We start from the raw sequence: 19,547 nt of genomic DNA on the forward strand, positions 1-19,547 counted from the left end.
ATCACTTTCAAAGCCATTGAAAACATAAAATCAACCATTTCTTTCATATTTTTTGATTTTATAAAACTGAAAATAAAACTTAAATAACAATGGACAATGGATGCTACAACAGGTCCAAAGCTCCTTCAAAATCCACAGCCCTTTCAAGATTCAAAGCTCCCTCTTGTCACAGACTTTGTGTCTTGATATTATAACTTCTTTTAGCCCGGACAGTTTTCAACATGTACTTGCATCCCTATTCGGGGAGATCACAAAAGAATGATTACAATCAAGAAATGAAAATAAAGCAAGAGACTAGATTTACTAAAGAAAACAATAATAGTACAAGAAGAGAGATTGAGCACTTTAGTCTTTAAATACTTAAAGACATACCTTGAATTTGAGAATTGAACTACTCCCTTTGAATCAAAGCTTCTTTTAAATTCATAGTTCTTTTGGGTCCAAAGCTCCTTCAGAATGCACAACCCTTTCAAGATTCAAAGCTCCCTCTTGTCACAGACTTTTTGTCTTGATATTATAAATTCTTTTAGCCTGGACAATTTTCAACATGTACTTGCATCCCTTTTTAGGGAGATCACGAAAGAATGATTACAATCAAGAAATGAAAATAAAACAAGAGACTAGATTTACTAAAGAAAACAATAATAGTACAAGAAGAGAGATGGAATACTTATCTTCTATGAATAGCAGCATTTCCCTTCCTGTCATCATGCTCATCATTATCAAGGATTCATCAGCAAGCACAATTGTTTCTTTGCTTTGTTCTTCCATCATTCTCATCTTGCTTCCTTAATTATGTACCTGCAATTTTTACCAATAAGTGCAACCAAGAAAAAATATACAAAGACAAGAGTATGAAATCAATTTTGTCCATCTAAGGTTTCCATGGAGTACTTCTAGGGGTTCTAGTTACAAACCCTATATATCTTGATCTAACACTTATTAGGGTTTTAATTTCAGTGGAAACATTGGCCCTAGGGTTTTTTACTTTCAAGCCCTAGGGATTATTCAATTCAACCCTTGCTAGGGTTTTATCACATACCCTAGATTATCCTTTCAAAAATTTAAGTCTCCACACCCTAGATTTTATATCCAAGAGCTAGGGTTTTCTTAGAGGCAACAATCAATTAGGGTTAGGGTTAGCTCAATCTAAACCCTACAAAAAATTCTTCAAGACTTCACAATTCCTACAAAACTTAGATTTTGCAAAACCCTAAAGACTTTATAGACCCTTTATCAAATGACCATCATACATAGAGAATTTTTCTTCTTCAATTGTCAAGAGCCAATTGTCCTTTAACACAAGTTCTTGTCTTTCCAATGACACAGCCTTCTTTTATCAGTAGGTTCATCTTTTCATGTACCATATCACCAACTCTCATCGAAGTCATATACATATGATCTTAGTCACTTGAGGGCTAGCCACTGTATACTATCCATCCATATGCTTCTCATACAAATCTCAAAAAACAAGTACAAGCCTTCCCACTCTGTCCATTTTGTGAATCTTTGCAACTCATCGAGCCATTAAGTATAGATCAATGCCATATGAACAAAAGTCGAACCTGTTATGGAAACTGTGTCGCATATACACACTCCAAAATTGTATGAGCTAAAGAATCAAGGTGATGAAATACGATCCACTGTGATTTTTAACTGTAATTTATTAAATAGTATGACCCTTAGCAACAGAGTAATTCACCAAGCTATAGTCAAACCACAAACAGTAGCCTCAAAGCGAACATTTAATGGAAATGTCAAAGTCGATGAAAGTGAGTCATTGCAATGCTCCCATAAGCTACAGGTATGCATATACGACCTATTGCATAGATAGGTCGGCTTTTACGTAGAATTTTCATCCACAATTGCTATGTATATCGGACACATTCACTGTTGTCAATCGAAATTATATATATTGATTCACTGAATCAATTTGCCAGTTGCAATAGATTTAATGCAAGGAATCCTCAGAGAAATTCTAGAATTAAAATATGTGAGACATATGCGAATCTCGGAGTAATTATGTTTTATGCAAACCATAGTACTGAGATATAAACCACAGTAGATACATAGGTAGAGATAAAGTCGATATCAGGAACGTCGAAACTTCAAAGTATACAATTCATGATCCACTGAGTCATGAAAATACAAAGAATTCAGGAAGTAAGTATGAAATGGTGCCACCAAATGATTCAATATATGAGATTCCACCGAATAGGGAATCATAGGATCGTATGAGCCGTTGTAAGCTACAATTGCCTTTTGTAATAGTACAATAGTCAGTCCACAGTCTTCAATGATCATAGCGAGCCTTTGGAGAGTGTTAGACCACATTAGAAGTGTAATGCATCATTACAAATACAAAGAGTGAACCATAGAGAGGCCAATGTATAGTGTTTCAATGAAAATAAGTCATACGAGACACATATTTGTGTAACGGGTAATACGATGTGACCTTGGATCTTTGTGATGTAAGCCATTACAAAAGTGCACCAATAGAACACAGGTGTGATCCTTTTCACAGAATAACGATCCCGGGAATATATACGAACTGTAAATCTTATAGATGCGAGTCTTTGTATAGACCGAGCCATAAAGACATATAGAGAAGCTTTAATTATGAAGTGCAAGCCAGTTTACCAAGTCAAATGTCACAGTTTCATAAATTCATATAGAATGCTTCATATTTCAATGCCTATAGAGTGTGAAAATTTATGAATCTACACATCAGAAATCCTACTGCAATCACTGGTTTATCATTTCCTACTTGTTTTTACATTCAACAAGTTATTTAATTATTGAACAGCGATAAAAACACTATTGCAGACTACACATACAAACTGAAAATAGAACAAGACAAATACACAAGGAACACTGTTATTTTTGGACAAATGTCCCCGGAAAAACCCAATGCAGGAAGACCGGTGCAGCAAGGGTTTTCTATTATTACGCAATAGTTCTGAATACAACTCTGGATTCCCTCTCAGCAATCCAGTTACAGAGATAAAAATATACTGGTAGAAACCTCAGTGAGATTACCTCACTTCACCCGGCAAAATCTCTTTGTTCCGGCAACTGGGCTAGTTTTCTCCGGCTACAACTCTGTTGCCCCTTCGCAGTAGCTGCATGGAGCACACTGGGACACTACGTCAACATGCATTGCCTCCTGGAGCTATGATGTCAACCTTCTCGGTTGATCCTACTGCTCCCCCACTGAATTCGGATTTCTGCTGGAGGGTGGCTCCATCCCAACACTCGAAATGCGTGGGCCCTTCCTGGCTTAGCGTCAATCTCCCAAGGTCTACGCTGCCTCCTCTAGCATCTCTCTGCCTCTCTCTGTTATGTATTCGAGGTCCTGAAAAAGATCCTCCAACCTCAACTATCCCTGCCCCTTTGTTGCAACAGATCACTTGTTCGATTTTCTCAGCAAACCTCACCCCAAAAAATCGAACTGACTGATCTCTCAAGTGTATCTCCAACTGACCCTCAAGCCTCCTCTTATACTTTTCCTAGTAATGAATCAACGGTCGAGATTAAATCCCTAATCAATAGCTAAGATTAAAACAGACTTGATCCTCGTCACTTAGAAGTTTCTCACCCATATTCTTATTAATACCCATTAATATTTTTATTTTAAGAACCCATTAAAAATATTAATTATTTTAATAACTCCTCATCCAGGTGGAATTTCTCCAAACGATTTCTGGGTTCTGGAGATCTCATGTGTTCTAGCCCCTCCTCAAAATTTCAGGGCTAGAGCACATCCAATGCTACCCAAAATCAACATAGAGTGATCTTCAAGCCTCATTCTTCAAACCTTATCTCTGATACCATGTTGAAAAATCAGAAGGCTTTATAATTAGATTAAATTTTCCTTTCTTTGATAACTTCTTGTGAAATTTGTTGGCTCCTCATTTATTTAATTATGTTCTTCTTCATCAAACAATTATCAAAACTTAAACATGAAGATCACAAGAAAACAGAGAACACAAGATATAAGCTCCAAGCCAGGGCAAAACCCCTCCAAAGGGAAAACCCAGAAAATTCTCTTCTTATAGAATCAGATCAAATGAGACATCCAAGACCCTTCACCTTCTAGAAGCCAAGTCAAACCCTCCTTTTGCTCAGATTTCAGCCTTCCTCTTTCTCTGCAAAATTTCAGATCATATACTCCAAAATTGTATATCCAAAATGAGCTCCAACTTTCTTCTATTTATACTCTTATCCAGATGGGGGGTGAACAATCATGTCCCTTGGGGCAGAGCCTACATGACAGGTAGGGCTGACTTGACTTCTAGAAAGAATTTTTACCAAAAATACATATTTAAAAATTCTTTTTCCTTTTTCTTTTCAAAGTCCAAATGGGACTTGACTCTTTGACTCATGAAAAATATTCTTTTGACTTTGAAAAACCCTTGAAGCATGAAGGACATGCTTGACCTAGATGACCAATTGACTTGAGCATGAAACCCATGCTTGAAAAAATAATATTTATTTTTCTTCTTTTGCATTTTACATAAAATATATAATGATATAGGTACAATGACAATTATGAAGACCGAACCTAGTTACATTTTCCAACAAAAGCAAGAAGAGAGGAATTAGATGCAAAATTTGGTCATTTATATGAATTGGACCTGGAATTAGCTAGGAGTTCGAGCTCTCATGGAAGTCTCCTAGTGAACACTTCCAATGGTTCTATGCCACCTAGGGTGAGAGAGGAAGAAACAGTCCAGCAAGGCTACTCCTAATCATAAGAACTAGCAACTAAGCATAATAATAGAGATAGTTGGAGAAATGATCTCCACTACTCCATGACAAAAGGAAGCCAAGAGGCTTCATCACTCTCAAACAACAATAATAATTTCCTACTCAAATAATAATGAGATACACATATGCTGAGACCAAGGAGACAAACCATATGTCTAGCACCAAATAATCCCTATCAAGAAGCTCTCCGGAGCACGAGCAGCACGTCCTGTAGCAACATTGCTCTAACTGATTGACATAATGGATTATGGGCTTCAAGAAGATATCAACAGCAATTTTGGGTGTAAAATTAAAATCTTCAATTAGCTATCATATAAGTACCTACATTTATCCAACCAATCTTTGCATTATCACATTTCAGAGCACCAAAACACAAGCCAAACTGACCTGAGGACTAAACTGCTCCAAAACTCCCATCACATGTCAAACCTTGACTGGAAGTCATTAAAAGTCAAGACCCTGTCTCTATGTCTTATATGGTGCTTTCAGACTATACAATCTGCTGGTAAAGTATTGCACATCTATTAGTAATTTTACACACTTGCTCTACCTTGTTTACCTTAGGAAAAAAAATCCAGAAATGATTACCCATGCATTTTCTGATTGATGATAGTTGCTTCACATAGTGATTATGTTCATTTCTCAAAGCTGAGCAGAAGGAATGAAACAACCAGGAGCTATAACAGACTAAAAGACGTGAACTTTCAGAGGATCAGCACAAGGAGGCGATTCGCTAATTGAGGGCAGACAAGAATTAAAAAGCCTGAATATGATTTATTTAGCTATAGATATGTATGCACAGCAGAGAGCAAATTTGCAAGGTTTATGTCCACATGCTGGAGAGATACTCAACTTTAGAATGGGTGATTTCGCAAATTTCTAGTTCCATTCATTTGATTGTGTCAACTACTTGGGTAATGATTTTAATCCCAATTGCTTCACATCAATTAGCACAAGTTTTGGAAGGTTGTCTGAAAGGAACACAAGCCCATAAACTTATTAAAGGTTTTAAATCCAGAGTAAGGTCACATGAGAAATTGAGATAACTAGCATTTTGTTGTGCTTTGCCACATTTCTCAATTCATGAAGCCCAGAACCTTAAAATATAGAGATTAGAAAAGACAGTCACAGAATATAAGAGAAACTGACCTTGAGCATTGTCAATTGATTCAACCTCCTTTCTCAACAGTTCATAAACTGCATAAACCACTTCCATAGTCCCACTTCTGGTTACTGCACTCATGCAGAATGGTTGTATCCCTCGTTCATTTAGATTCTTTTTAAAACACTCCCATCGCTCAGCTGCTTCTGGAATATCCATCTTGTTATAGGCAACTACGTAGGGTTTATGTGAAAGCTCTGGGCTGAAAAGATCCAGCTCTAAACGGACTGCATCAAACTCGTACTCAGCCTGGGGGCTTGTGCCATCCACAACATGTATCTGCCCATATTAGCATGTGGAAATCTCATTATTCTGTGTTTCCCTCAGTTTTTCAACACTCTAGAATCTTAATTTTAGTGGCATGTAAACTATTAATAAGAAGTCCTTTGTTATTACATTTGATCGGATCTTTCCATCACAGAACCCACAAAACTGAATAGCATAAAGTTCAACTGGATCCAAAACCTGCTACACACTAAGAAACTGAACCTAAGTTTCCCCGTTTGAAACTGAAATTAAAATTGTATCGATGTTGACAATGTCAGCAAGAAACAGTGAATTTGAAAAACAAAACACAAATTTATTTATAGTAATCTATCTTAGTTAAATTTAAGCATATACATTAGCACCTCATGGTGCAGGACGTGGGAAATAGAGTCCAAAGTAATTCAGGGTAAGAACTTGAAGTTAACATTGGACTGGAGGTAATCAACCATGACGAAATGCCTGAAATTTTAAAATTGGATTTACTTCTATTAGTCCTTTTAGAATTAAATCAACTTTAAGTGCTGTAGCTCATTAAAAACTTGATATATTTAAGGGGGCAAAGAATGAATCCCTGTAATGTGAATAAAAGGTTAAAAGACTCTTTAGAGAAAGGAGCAATTTCATGTCTCAATTATCACAATGATAAATAACATGATTGCGGGAAACCAAATGCTCTTAAATTCCTGCATACCACATCGTTTAGTAAGGCTGATCTCTGTATAAATTTATGACTTCCACATATACCAACTTAACAAGGAACTTGTTCATAGCAAAAGACAAATACCAATAAATCTATTTTCAATTCTTAAAATTTTACAATGTTATAGTTAGAAACCACCATCGATTGATTGAGAGTAACTTTTCCATTCCATGCTTCTGGCATGCAAGTCTATGACCAATGAAGAAATTAGGTTTATATACATGGTAGTTTTACCATTTTACGTGAACTCTGTCTTCCTTTTATTCTGGCTTAGGAGGTACGAGAAAACAGTACAATCTCATCAGAAACAACAAAATAATGTTAATGTCAAAAAATGACCAGAAGACAATGAACAAGGACAGTGATGACAAGCAAGTTGACTACAGCAGTAATGCAGATAGAATCTCCATCCAAAAATAAAAGGTCTCTAAACACATTACATCCCCAAAGTGACGAGCAGTACTTTCAGCATAAAAAAAAGATGAAATCCTTGACAATACAGAGTAGCAAACATTGAATCTAGCATGAGATCGGCCAAGTTTATATTTAGCTTCAGCTATCAAAAACATTCAAGTAGTTCAATCATATTGTTTCAATTATCACAAGACATTTCAGCAATGGATTCCAAAGGACATAGACATAAATTCTGTGTATCCTCATAGACATAAAACACATATATGTGGCTTGAAGTCGCAACTAAAGGTGATATCACAAATCAATATAGTTTCTTCTCAGCAGCACATTACTTGTTTCTTCTCTTCAATGCAGAATTCATTAGTCTTCGATGTTAGGTGTGGTCCTCCCTCCACCACTGTCCCAGGGGGGAATATACTGATGCCACCCACGATTACTACCCAAGGCCCTATTAGCCTGGGAAACTCTCCTGAATACATAAACAGCACAGGCTTCATACCAATATCCACATAATTGATCCAGACGATGAGTAAACCTAGTTCCTTCCTCTCCTGATGGTAGCTGCACTTCTGCCGAACATTTTTTTGTTTGCCAGCTGTCCTCCACTTTCTAGTACCTTTCCCTATAGGGTTAACCAGGGCTGCTTGGGAGCGGAAGCGGGAGAGGAAACGGGAGCAGGGAGCGACATTTTCAAAAGCTTCTGGGTTGGGAGCGAATCGGGAGCGAATTTTTATATAATATATATTTTATATATTTTGATGCATATATGTCTACAAAAGCATGTAGAATGATGAATTAGTGATAAAAAACATAAAAACATGGATTAAACCATATAATATCATTCATCTAGTGTTTATAATCTTCATCAACCACAGGTCCACAAATTACAAGTTCTCATTTATATAGCATGTAAGGGTGCACATAACCAAAATAGCATCGAGTGCAATCCATTTTTGAACCAAAAATACACCAACAAATAGGCTCTAGATGGCCTTTAGCATCCAAAAAAATCATGCTACAACAGATACCCACATATCATCAAAATCATTGCGCATATTGGGATCTTTATCATTAGAATCACCCTCTAACCATTAACATATGATAGAAAAAGCGTAGCATGTCAAGTCAAGATTTTGTTTTAGTGATGGATACATTTTTAGTAGGGTCATGATAAAAGAGTTCGACAACCAATGTCACTAACATCAAAGTACATAAAGGGCTTTGTGCTCTTGATTAAATATGAGTTCCATACCCTAGTACATGACAAAATCCAATGGAAACATTGCAATCCCCCCAATCCTGAAATCGTAAAAAGTTTGCTGGATTTTGAGTGATTTAAAATTCTACTTTCTCCATATGAAATCCAATCAGGTCAGAACCACTCTCAAACATCCTAAGTCATTTAATGGGAATGTTAAAAATTTAAGTAAAAAGATGAAAATGAAAGATAAAGGAGAATGTCACTTTTACTTTAAGAATTTAACATTACCATTAATTACATATCAATACTAGGGTTGCATATCAATACTAGGGACATAGGCTTGAATAATAGGCTGTCCACTCAAAAACACTTGTTTCTTTAAAAAAAATTGTGTTTGAAACATCTTTGGGAAAAAAAATTGCGAAAAAAGCCAGGGAACAAATTTTTTTTGCAGGAGCACGTTTCAGGAGTGGATTCGGTGGGGGCGCTCCCCCGCAACCCTGGGCATAACTTGTATGCTCAGGCTTGTGGTGTTTCATTTTCTGTTGTTATTGTACTCATTGTATTTCATTTCTCCCATTTTAAGGGAATCTTATAATTAACGTTACCAGAACTAGGCCACAGTCCAAACAATTGAACCCCAAAAACTAAACCCAGAATAAAACCAAACACAAAAACTAGTTTACCAAAAAATACTTAAAATGTTAAAATTTTGATTAAAAATATATATCTAGGTACATCTTATGATCCAGGTGGATATTGGTGGCCACCCACCTATTCCACTCAGACCCCCAACATTGTTTCCTATCAGTTTCCTATTTCGGTAGTTTTCTATTTTTGGCAATTTTTCGGGTCCTGAACTTCCAAAGTTGTTTTGCGACCCTCAACGACGTTTTTTAGGGAAACGGTCGAGACCGGCGTTTGCAGTCAAAATTTGTTGCCTTGAATAGACCTTTCTAACGAGTTATCGTGCGCATCAAACGCAGATCATATGCCAAAGTTATGACCCAAGGAAGTAGACGTTTCAACTACCCCATCAAGGCCCACAAGCTTTTGGCACTTCATCTCCTGGTGTTAGGTTTTTAAATGTTTATGGTTTCTCATTGTTTCTTCATGATAAAAAGGCTTTGGAGCCTCACTCTAACACAGTTCAGAAGGTATGCAGTCATCACGTCTACGCTCAGAGATAAGCTGCTACCGCCCAAGCTACTTTGCTTTCATCCAGCGTATAAACAGTTTTCAGCATTTTTTATTTATTAATTGAAGTTCAGTTTCTTGTATCTCTGTGTTTTTGGTTTAAATTTGTGTTTCATTTCATTCTTTCATAAATATGGATCAATAGTATTAGAGCAATCTGCCTTTTCTCTATTTTTTTGTTCATGTCCCCAACGAGGACGAGATATAAGGAGTTGGGACTTGAACTGCTTGAACACTTGCAAAATCGTCCTCGCCAACCCTGACGACCTCCCAAGACGGAACAAAAGAAAAACGAGGAAGCAGAAGATCCTATCAAATTGTTGCTCGAACAAGCCCTCGAGGCACAGAAGAACCAATTGATGGATAATTTTCCCAGATCCTTTGGCGGTTACCAATAAGCAACGCATCTTCATCCAATGGTCACTTCGGATGCGTCGCCCCCTTTAAGGTACATGTTAACTTTGATATTCCTATATTTAAAGGCCAAATAGATATAGATGTTGTAGATAAATGGTTAAATCTGTTGGAAGGATATTTTTCGGTCCATGATTTTTCCAATAGAGAGAAGATTATTTTTGCACTGCTTAAAGCCACCTCCCACATCAAGGACTAGTGGGAAACTTACTGTGAGAAAAGGGCCACAAAGGAGTCTACATTGTTTTCAGTCACACCCTCTTGGAACTCTTTTAAGGATGTTGTTAAGGAACAGTATTACCCTATTGGAAGCTACGAAGACAAATATATAAAATGGACGACAGGAAGGGGACCAAGACGTGCCAGAGTTCACAAATATCTTTCATACTTTGCACACAAAGTTGGATATCAAGGAATTTGAGTAACATCTGGTGCTCAAGTATCATGGTTGTCTACACAAATACATCCAGACGGAGATGGAGTTCCTAGAAATCTCCTCGCTTAGTATAACTTATTGATATGCCACCTGAATCGAGCAAAAATTTAAACAGAAGAAGCAAGAATTTGGTTATGTGAATCTGAAGCAAGGCAAGGGCACCCCCAAACCATAGAACAAAGGACAAAGCCAAGGTGGAACAACCCAGTTCAACCCATCGAAGCCGCAAGCAAAGAATATCAATGGGAAGACAAATAAGGACACGGGAAAGTGGTGTGAGTTCCACAAGAGACCCTCTCATAACATAAATGAGTGTCGCGCAAAGCAGTCGCTAGTGGCTAAGATGAAAGCTTCAAAATCAGATACAGGTTCTAACTCTGAACCAAACCTCGACAAGGGGAAACAGATCATTGATGAAAAACCGAGTGCCACCGTTGCTACTACCAAGGTTCGGCACAAGGAGACCGAAGATTCGAAGGAAGGTGAGCGTCTTTTCCACTCATAGATGTGGGTAAAGGGGACTCCACTATGTTTCATTGTCGATAGCAGAAATCAAAAGGACCTCATCTCAACAAAGGTTGTTAAGCAATTGGGCCTGTTGCACTCATTTTTGTCAAAGTTTCAAGAAAGCAGATGTACCAATTTTTTCAAAGGATCGATATCGTCAGCCATCAGCATATTGTGTCATTGTAAACCCATTCTGCAAGTTTATAATGTAAATTATGCTAGTACGATCGTTTAATTATGTAGCAGCCTAGGTAAGCCTATTATTTTGGCGAAAATTTTATCCTAGGAGGTTTTTCGTCTCACTCCAAAGCTAGGGTGGAATTTGTCATCAAAGTCTTAGGTAAGTCCTAGTGTTTTAGTCGAGTCTTATGTAAAAATGGTTTGGGAATAATTTAAGCTAATTGGTTAAATTATTTTATTACAAATCGCTTGGTCTACTAGATCATGTTGTGTCGCAGAATTAGATATGTAATTTGAAGGTCTATACCGAATGAGTGTTCCCCCTTTGAGGGTTGAAAATGTAATTATCTTATGTAAAAAATATTTTAGTGCATGGTCCCTCGGACTTAGACACCATGGCTAAAATATTAGAGGGTAGAAGAAATATTTAATCCACTCAAGTGTCAAATAATTAATTTTCCTGGCAAAAAATTAAATTAATCCTAACCGAGAAAATTAATTAATTAGAGTCAAATTTAGAGCCCTAGAGAAATTAAATTCTCCAAGTGGAAAAATTCATGGGTATCAAAGAAATTAATTTTTGGAGGTCCCCCACTAAGGGAATATTGGAAATTTCAAGAAAAATTGGACCCTTGGGCCTCGGTGGTTTAATCAATGTCAATTTTTTTGAGGAAATTATAGCTCAAAATAATTAATTTTGAGCTAATAAAAAATGGGTTAAATAAGAAATTCAAAAATTCCACAAAAATAAATATTTTCAACCGTGGAGATTAAAATATGATCAAATATTTTTCGACAGCCAAAATTATTTTGACGGGGATCAAGCCAACTATTAGTTATTTTTCCACTTTGAGGATTTATCTATAAATTGAGAGTCATTTGTGTCTCAAACAATCTATTTTTTGGCTTATGTAGCTCTGAAAAGCTGATGTAAATTATTGTCCCGCTGGGAACGTTGGAATAATCATAATAAAGACTTTGGGGTGCAATTCATGGTGTCTCTTATCTGATGATTTGTGGTACGTGTTGGGTACGGGCATTCCTATATTGTGCTTTATAAATATTTTAATCGTTATTTCATTGTAGGTAATAGGAACATTCTATTGGTAAGTTGTGTGCTTATCTTAGGTGATCTGATTCACGAGGTGTTCTAACGATTTGTTCTTCAAAAATATATAATGTTTGCAGATTCCCCAACCTTTGGATTCCAAGTTCACAAACTTTGGATAGAGGTTGACTATGTTTGGAATCTAATTATTTTTATGGTGTTCTAACTTCGCTAACGTTGTGATTTATTATTTATCTTTTGAAATACATTTAGCCACTACTAAAGATTTATAAAATTCCAAAAAAAATTCAAACATTTTACATGTATATTTTGTAAATATAAATTGTATAATACACTTGTAGCTTATTTTATTTCGCTAATCTTGATTTTGCAGCTGGTGGTTTTGGGGTTTAAATTAATTTTGAATTTTTGTATATATTGGGGTTTTGGGTATTTTGTTTTCATTTGAGCAGGTGAGATCAAGTGAGAAGAGTTGGATTAGAGCTAAATCTAGGCCCTTGAGGGTAAGATCTAGCCTCTAAAATTTTGCAGGGCCAGCATCAAGGAATTTTGCAGTGAAATTGAGCAAATCTGAAGATCTGAAGCAAATAATTTTTCCTGGCAAGGGTTTTGGTATTTGCAGGCCTCCTAGGCCCAGCGTGGCCCCTTCTAGCCTCACCATCAGCCTTCTCAGGCTCAGCGTCAGCCCTTAGGGCCTTCTCAAGGCTAGTCGTAGCTCCTTCAAGTGTTGCAGCCTCCTCTAAGGCGAGTCGTCTAGCCCTTAGAGACCCTTAGCCTGCCTCCTTTGTTGAAGGAAATGTAACTAGGTTTGGTCTTCATAAATGTACTTTTGATATTTGTATTTATTCAAGAAAAGAAATATTGTTTTTATAATATATGTCAATGAGTTTCTTGCTCATTGAAATAGGTCTAGCACAAGTTAAAGTGTTATAGGTGAGTCAAATAGTCAAAAGAAAATGTTTAAGACCTTAAGGGCATGTTGCACCATGTATATGTTTGTATAGAAGTCAAAGAATACTCCTCCAAGCAAAGTCAAGTCTCCTCCTAAGCATGTGGCAACATCAAAAGAAGCAATCTGAAATTTAGTTTTAAAATTCGGCCGATTCGAAACGGAAACGGCCGAGTTGATCCGTTTCATTGCCCAGAATTGTGACTCGGTGGAGGAAACGGTTCAGTAGGCCGAGTCAGCCATGACTCGCCCGAGTCATTGAATGATTCAGCCGAGTCATGGCTGCCTCGGCCAACTCGGCCGTTTCCGTATTGACTCGGCCGAGTCATAACCAGCTGCCCGTAAACCCATCAAAACAGCGATTTGACATTTTTTTAATGAAATTTTGAAGTGTTTGCTGATTGGTTTGGACTCCAATGTGTTTTATGAATTAGTTAAATGTTATTTGGGGTCCATTTCCCCCTCCCAAACCCTATTTAACACACTCAAACGCTCTCTACTATTGATATGCTATTCAAATTTCATGGTAATGTTAAATTCTTAAAGTAAAAGTGACATTCTCCTTAATCTTCATTTTCATCCTTTTACTTAAATTTTTAACATTACCATGAAATGACTCAGGATGTTTGAGAGTGGTTTCAGCCTCATTGGATTTCATATGGAGAAAGTAGAATTTTAGATTTCATTCAAAATCCAGCAGACTTATCAGTTTTTCAGGATTTCAGGATTGGAGAATTTCAATGTTTCCATTGAATTTTGTCATGTATTAGGGTATGGAACTCGGTATTTAATCAAGAGCACCAATCCCTCTATGTACCTTGATGTTAGTGACATTGGTTGTCGAACTCCTCTGGGATTCGCTCCCAAACCAGGAGCTTCTGAAAATGTCGCTCCCGCTCCCGTTTTCGCTCTCGCTCCCCACTTTCGCTCCTACTCCCAAGTAACACTGAGCCAGATGATGTTGGCAACTCTAACAATAGCCAGTGGTACTGGTCACAGACTTTTGTTGTAGAGGCCATTTATAGCCTCCTTGGTTATGTGTTTTTGCTTTGATCTCTATATCATCACTGTGTATGTACTGGACAATGCATTGGGTGCCATTTTGATATAATGGATATATTCATGAGCCTACTTTGATCATATGTTGTCTTCTATCTATATTCTAATGTTGTGTGTTTGGAAACATGAATGAAAATCTTTAAAATTATATGTTTTTATAAAAAATATATATTTAATGTATTTTTTACAACGACCGAGTCACTGAAATCGAGCCGGCCGAGTCGATACCGAGTCGGAGTCGGAGTCGGAGTCGACCCTCGGCCGAGTCGGAGTCGGAGTCGGAGTTTTAAAACATTGATCTGAATTAAATAAGATAAGTTGACCTGCAATCTACAAGTCGGCCTAAAGGAGGGACAAACCTCTATATATAGAGGTTGTCCACTCCTCTAAAGACAATGCATTCACATCTCTGAAATCTGCGAAGTAAGGAGGCAAGAAAAGGGTAGTTGAAGGATGAAAGAAGAGTCTCCAAGGGCAGCGAAGAAGGAGAAGTCATCACTGAAGAGTTAAGGACTGTTTTCTAGGGTTAATATAGTCACACATGCGAGAAAAAGGTAGGACAGTTTGCGGTTATATCAGCAGTAAGGTCACAGTCACATGTTCATCATTGTTTGGGTTAGAAATTAGGCCTCTCAAGTCAAGCGAAGAAGTCTCTCTCTCTATCGAAGGTAAAAGGACCCTAATTCTCTAGGGTACCTCTCACACGTGCGAGAATTAGGGCTGCAGTGTTGTCACACTAAGCCTACCACTATACATCAAGAAGGGACTCGGTTGATCAAGAGAAGGAAGGAGTATCCTTAGGTGAAGGATATCACTAAGTACAAAAGATAAGTATCTCTTCTAGAAGGTCTACTAATAGTGGAAGGAAGAATGAAGTGCCGGAATAAAAGTGTTGGGAAACGAAGTGCCGAAAGAAAAGTGTTGGGGAACGAAGTGCCGGAAGGAGGTGGACAAATTGTCGGGGAAACATAGTGCAAAGAAAAGGAAGGACTTGACTTGTGCTTGGAGGATCTTCTAGTCAAGGGTCTAGGGTTTGGCATTGATCAAGAAAGAAGCTTCAATAAGAGAAAATTTACCGAAGGGTTTTCCTCTCAAAAGAAGAGAGGTTTTGGCCCTGGCAGAGAGCCAACATCTTGTGTTCTTGTTTTAAGTTTTGATAGCAGTTTGATGAAGCACACACACATGCATTAATAAGAGAAGAAGAAGATTAACCTAATAAAGACAAATTGTAAAAAGACTTCACAAATTGTTATCTAATCCCGAAGAATCACTCTACATTTAATTGCCCTAGATTCTTCAACATCCTTTGCCTCCCTCGTGAGCTTTTAGCCCCTTCCTCTCCCTCTCGGCTGCCTCCCTTGCCCTTCGCTAGCCTCTCTCTCCCTCGCTTTGTCCTCGACCCTCCTCCTCTTCCCTCTTCCCTCTTCCCTTGCATCCTTATCCCTCTGTCCTCCCTTCTCTCCCTTCTCCTCCCTCTGTTCTCCCTCCGCTCCCCTTTCCTTCCTCCTCCGCTGCTCCTCTCAGCCCCTCCTTTGCCCTCGGTGCCCTCTCCTCCCAAGGCCGCAACCTTTTCGGGTTTACGGCAGCGTCTTTTGAGGCCTCCCCTAGGGTGTTGCAAGCCTTAGGGCCTCAAATCCCTAAGCCACAGCCCCTTCAGGGCCTCTAGGCCCTTCCTAACCCCAACAGCAACCTTCTTAGGCTTGTCATGAGGCCTGTTAGGCCTCTCGACCATAGCCGCCCTAAATGTTAGCCCTATTAGGCTTAGCGTTGCCTCTTCTTGGCCCTAATTTGTCCTCTTTTCCATCTTTGTGGGTAAGTTTGATTTTGGGACTGAATACTTGGTGTGTTTTGCAGAGAAATTAGCTCTAAGTTGGTGTTTTCAAGTGCCAAGTACCTTGGAGAAATTCTTTGGCAATTTGGGCAAGTGATCTACAAGGCCTTGGGCCTAGGGTTTGACCTCTAAACCCTCATTGCTTCACTATTTTATTACATTTGTCATAAACTTCTCATAACAATGACATTTGATTTGGGCATTTGTCACCAAGCTCTTCATATGTTTATTTGTTGACTATCATAAGTGAAATCAGATCTGATATATTTTGAAGCTACATCATAAAAAGTGCTTGATAATTGATATTTTCACTTGGCAAGTTGTTAGGCACCTCATTGCTCATTTTTTGGTTCATATATGCTTGTCATTTCCTAGATCTAAAGTGATTTTCTTACTGTTGTCCTAAAACTAATTAGTGCCCATCTCATTAAGGTTGCTAAGTGCCATTGTGAAGAAGATTGTCTTAACCTTTGTTATTTGAAGGCTAACGTTTGTTTGTTTATTTGTAAGTTCATCCATACTCTGTAAGGAATCATTAATTTTGCACTATGTAACCACTCACGCATCATAACTCTAATATTGTTGAATTGTTTAAGTTAAATTGAGCATTGAAGTTTCATTGGTCTAATTGGCTTAAGCATCTAATTGAACATTGCTAAGGCATCATTAATAATTGCTAAACACATTGTGGTAAGCATTGGCATGTTGAGAATTAATTGAGCATCTCTTAGCTTTGGGCATTAAGATCTAATTGGAATTTTGATTGAAGCATTTATCTAAGTTGATAATCTTGTGCTCTTTCACCATCTTAAGAAGTTTTGGTAATTTTATTGTCTATCTTAAGCAATTGGCATCTTAAGTTTTATTCTAATTGAGCATCTTTCAATATTGGCATTGTCTAAAGAGCATAATCATGGCATTATTGTTGATTGTTGATAATCATCATTAGAATATCTTGAGTAATTGGCATCTTGTGAATTTGACATTAGCACTAAACAAATTGGCATTTTCTTGGTCATAAGATTGTTTCACAATTTATTGTTAAGTACTCTTGTCATTGAAGGCTAATCATAACTCTAAGTACTTAAACATTAAGTCAATCTTAAACCAAGAATTCACTCATAACTTTTGCAAAAGCATTCTAAGCTTAGTTGCATTAATAATTTACCTCCAAGCATAAGCTTGGTTGATAGACTTCTAGGGCCACCCTTTCTCATCAGAGCCATAGTCTTTGCAGCGCCGGAGGCACTAGGTGGTTGGAACACAAGGGGAGGTATCGTTAATCAAGCCTCTGCTTGCTTCCCGTTGGCTTCCATCCCACAACCTACTCTAAAGACTGGCCTCAAAATAGTTAAGAGAAAGGTTCCATTTAGACTAAGCATATAATTTAAAAGTAACCAAGACTCTTGCATCTCATCTAGATCTTAGGACTTGCATCTCATATAGGTTAATGAAGCATCTAAGCAGCAGTTGTCCATCCAGTTACTTGGTCCTAAATTATAATAAGCAATAATTTTGACTCCATAAGGCACTGGTCTCATATATGAATCTAATCTAATCTTTGAATCTTGCTAAATTTAACCAAGTAGCTAGGCCACTCAATTGTGTCTCTCGGGCTTGTTGGTTGCCAACTTGCCTTCCACCTTCACATTTCCATAGGGACTACCCCCATAGCCTGTTGTTGGAAGACAGCTAGAACAGAGTGGGCGGGGATCAGAGTGACAGCCCCCGCCCTAAGCCGTTGTCACGGTGCCTGTACAATCTCAGTGACAACAAGGCCTACTGACAACACCACACTCGTAGCCATACACCATCAAATGGCTACACCAAGGGCGAGATCTCTGTGTCAGCAAACAATGTTGCCTGCCCTACAGCATCAAGCATTTCATGGATGAGGTATTGTGTGATGTTGCTCCCCTTGAAGTTTGTGATGTTTTGTTGAGCCAACCATACTTGTGGAAGTGCCATGTTGTGTATGAGTCCAGACCTTGTAGTGTTATTATTATTTTGGTCATAAAATTGTATAGGAAATTAGAGGTGGCCACTCCTACTTGTTAAAAATTGGTAGCTACGGTCAGGTATTTTCATTGGCAAATAAGAGAAGAAATTATGAATTTTTTGGTTGACCGAGTGGGCCTCACTTGCACAAGTCGGCCCTACTCATTGAATGGGTTTGCCCCTATGGTCAAAACCACCCTCCTAACATTCGAAAAAATTAGAGTTTGATTGACCTCATTTGGCATCTCATCCATCACATCATTCAAATCTAAAACAAGGATATTTGTCCACATGTGTGAGGAGAAGAAAAAGAAGTGTTTTCCATTGACCAGTTGTTTGACTTCTATTTGACCAGTGTTGACTTGGGATTATTTGCTAAAGTTTGATCGAATTCATGACTAATCTTGGAGGCCAATTTTATCTGTGATTCATTAACTGAGGTTGACCAAAATTCTACTCATGTTCTAGTAATTGACCGAGGGTTGACTGCAAGTCAATTTCTATAATTTGACCAAGCTTTGACTATGGTATTGCAGGTTGAATTTCAACCCTTTGACCAGCTGCCTCATGAAGAAATTCGACCCCTTTGTTGCAAACTTTAACTTGCACAACGCGTTGAATTTTCTCTCGTTTGACTGGTTTGACTTGGCATTTATTGAGGTCAGAGATTGGAATTTTGATTGGAATATTCTAATGCACATTTTGATGAGTTGAACTATCTCATAAGGAAAGATTTATGGGTTTTGCCATGGTCATTGGCCTAAATTTTGGTGTCTCTTGTTTTATTGTTTATTGTGATATCTATCACTGCATTGAAGAAATTAATAGTTGAAATTTTTCATGTATAACTGCTTAATGATTGGAATGGTCTAAGAAGTCTAATTGTATCAATGGAAGTAGTTATCAGTTTGAAAAATTGTACTAGTCTTGGTTGCGCTAGAAAAACAACATGGTTTCAGAGCTTTGGCAAAAGGAAAGAGAAATGACATCACCTTGAAGAGCATTGAGAGCATTTTGAAGAGCATTGGGATTCTACATCTTTTGTTTTGATTGGTCATCTTCATCATGAATTCCTTCATGAAGACGGAGAAAAAGCTTGAAGGAGCTACAAATTACAAGGCATGGAAGACTAGAATTGACCTAGTGGCTTGCAAGGAATAAAGTCTTTGGTATTGTTTATTAGTTTTTGGTTGTAGCGGACAAGTGTTCTAGTCTCTATGATGTCTAAGAGGCTAAGGAACACGAGATCTCCAAAACCCATAAAAGGTTTCGTGAGATAAGACTTAGAAACACCTTAATTAAATTAATTAGCCAATAATTTAATTATTTCCTAAGTCTAACTTAGGGAAGTTGGTTAATTAAAGTTAATTAATTAAGGTAATTTGATTTTGCT

General features: G+C 37.7%; 1 protein-coding gene across 1 annotated transcript in view; it reads right to left on the reverse strand.

Moving 5' to 3' along the window:
- Positions 1–19,547, reverse strand: part of EMB269 (GTP1/OBG family protein) — a 230,488-nt gene that overhangs the window by 123,635 nt on the left and 87,306 nt on the right. The window contains exon 3 of the mRNA XM_089402738.1: positions 5,920–6,211. Within this exon, the coding sequence (XP_089258864.1) occupies positions 5,920–6,211 (292 nt within the window). The remainder of the gene's footprint in view (positions 1–5,919; positions 6,212–19,547) is intronic.

This window comes from Pinus tabuliformis, chromosome 2_1 (assembly GCF_031772625.1).
Source record: "Pinus tabuliformis cultivar Carrire ecotype Pingquan chromosome 2_1, CPIR1, whole genome shotgun sequence".
In the NCBI taxonomy this organism is placed as follows: Eukaryota; Viridiplantae; Streptophyta; class Pinopsida; order Pinales; family Pinaceae; genus Pinus; species Pinus tabuliformis.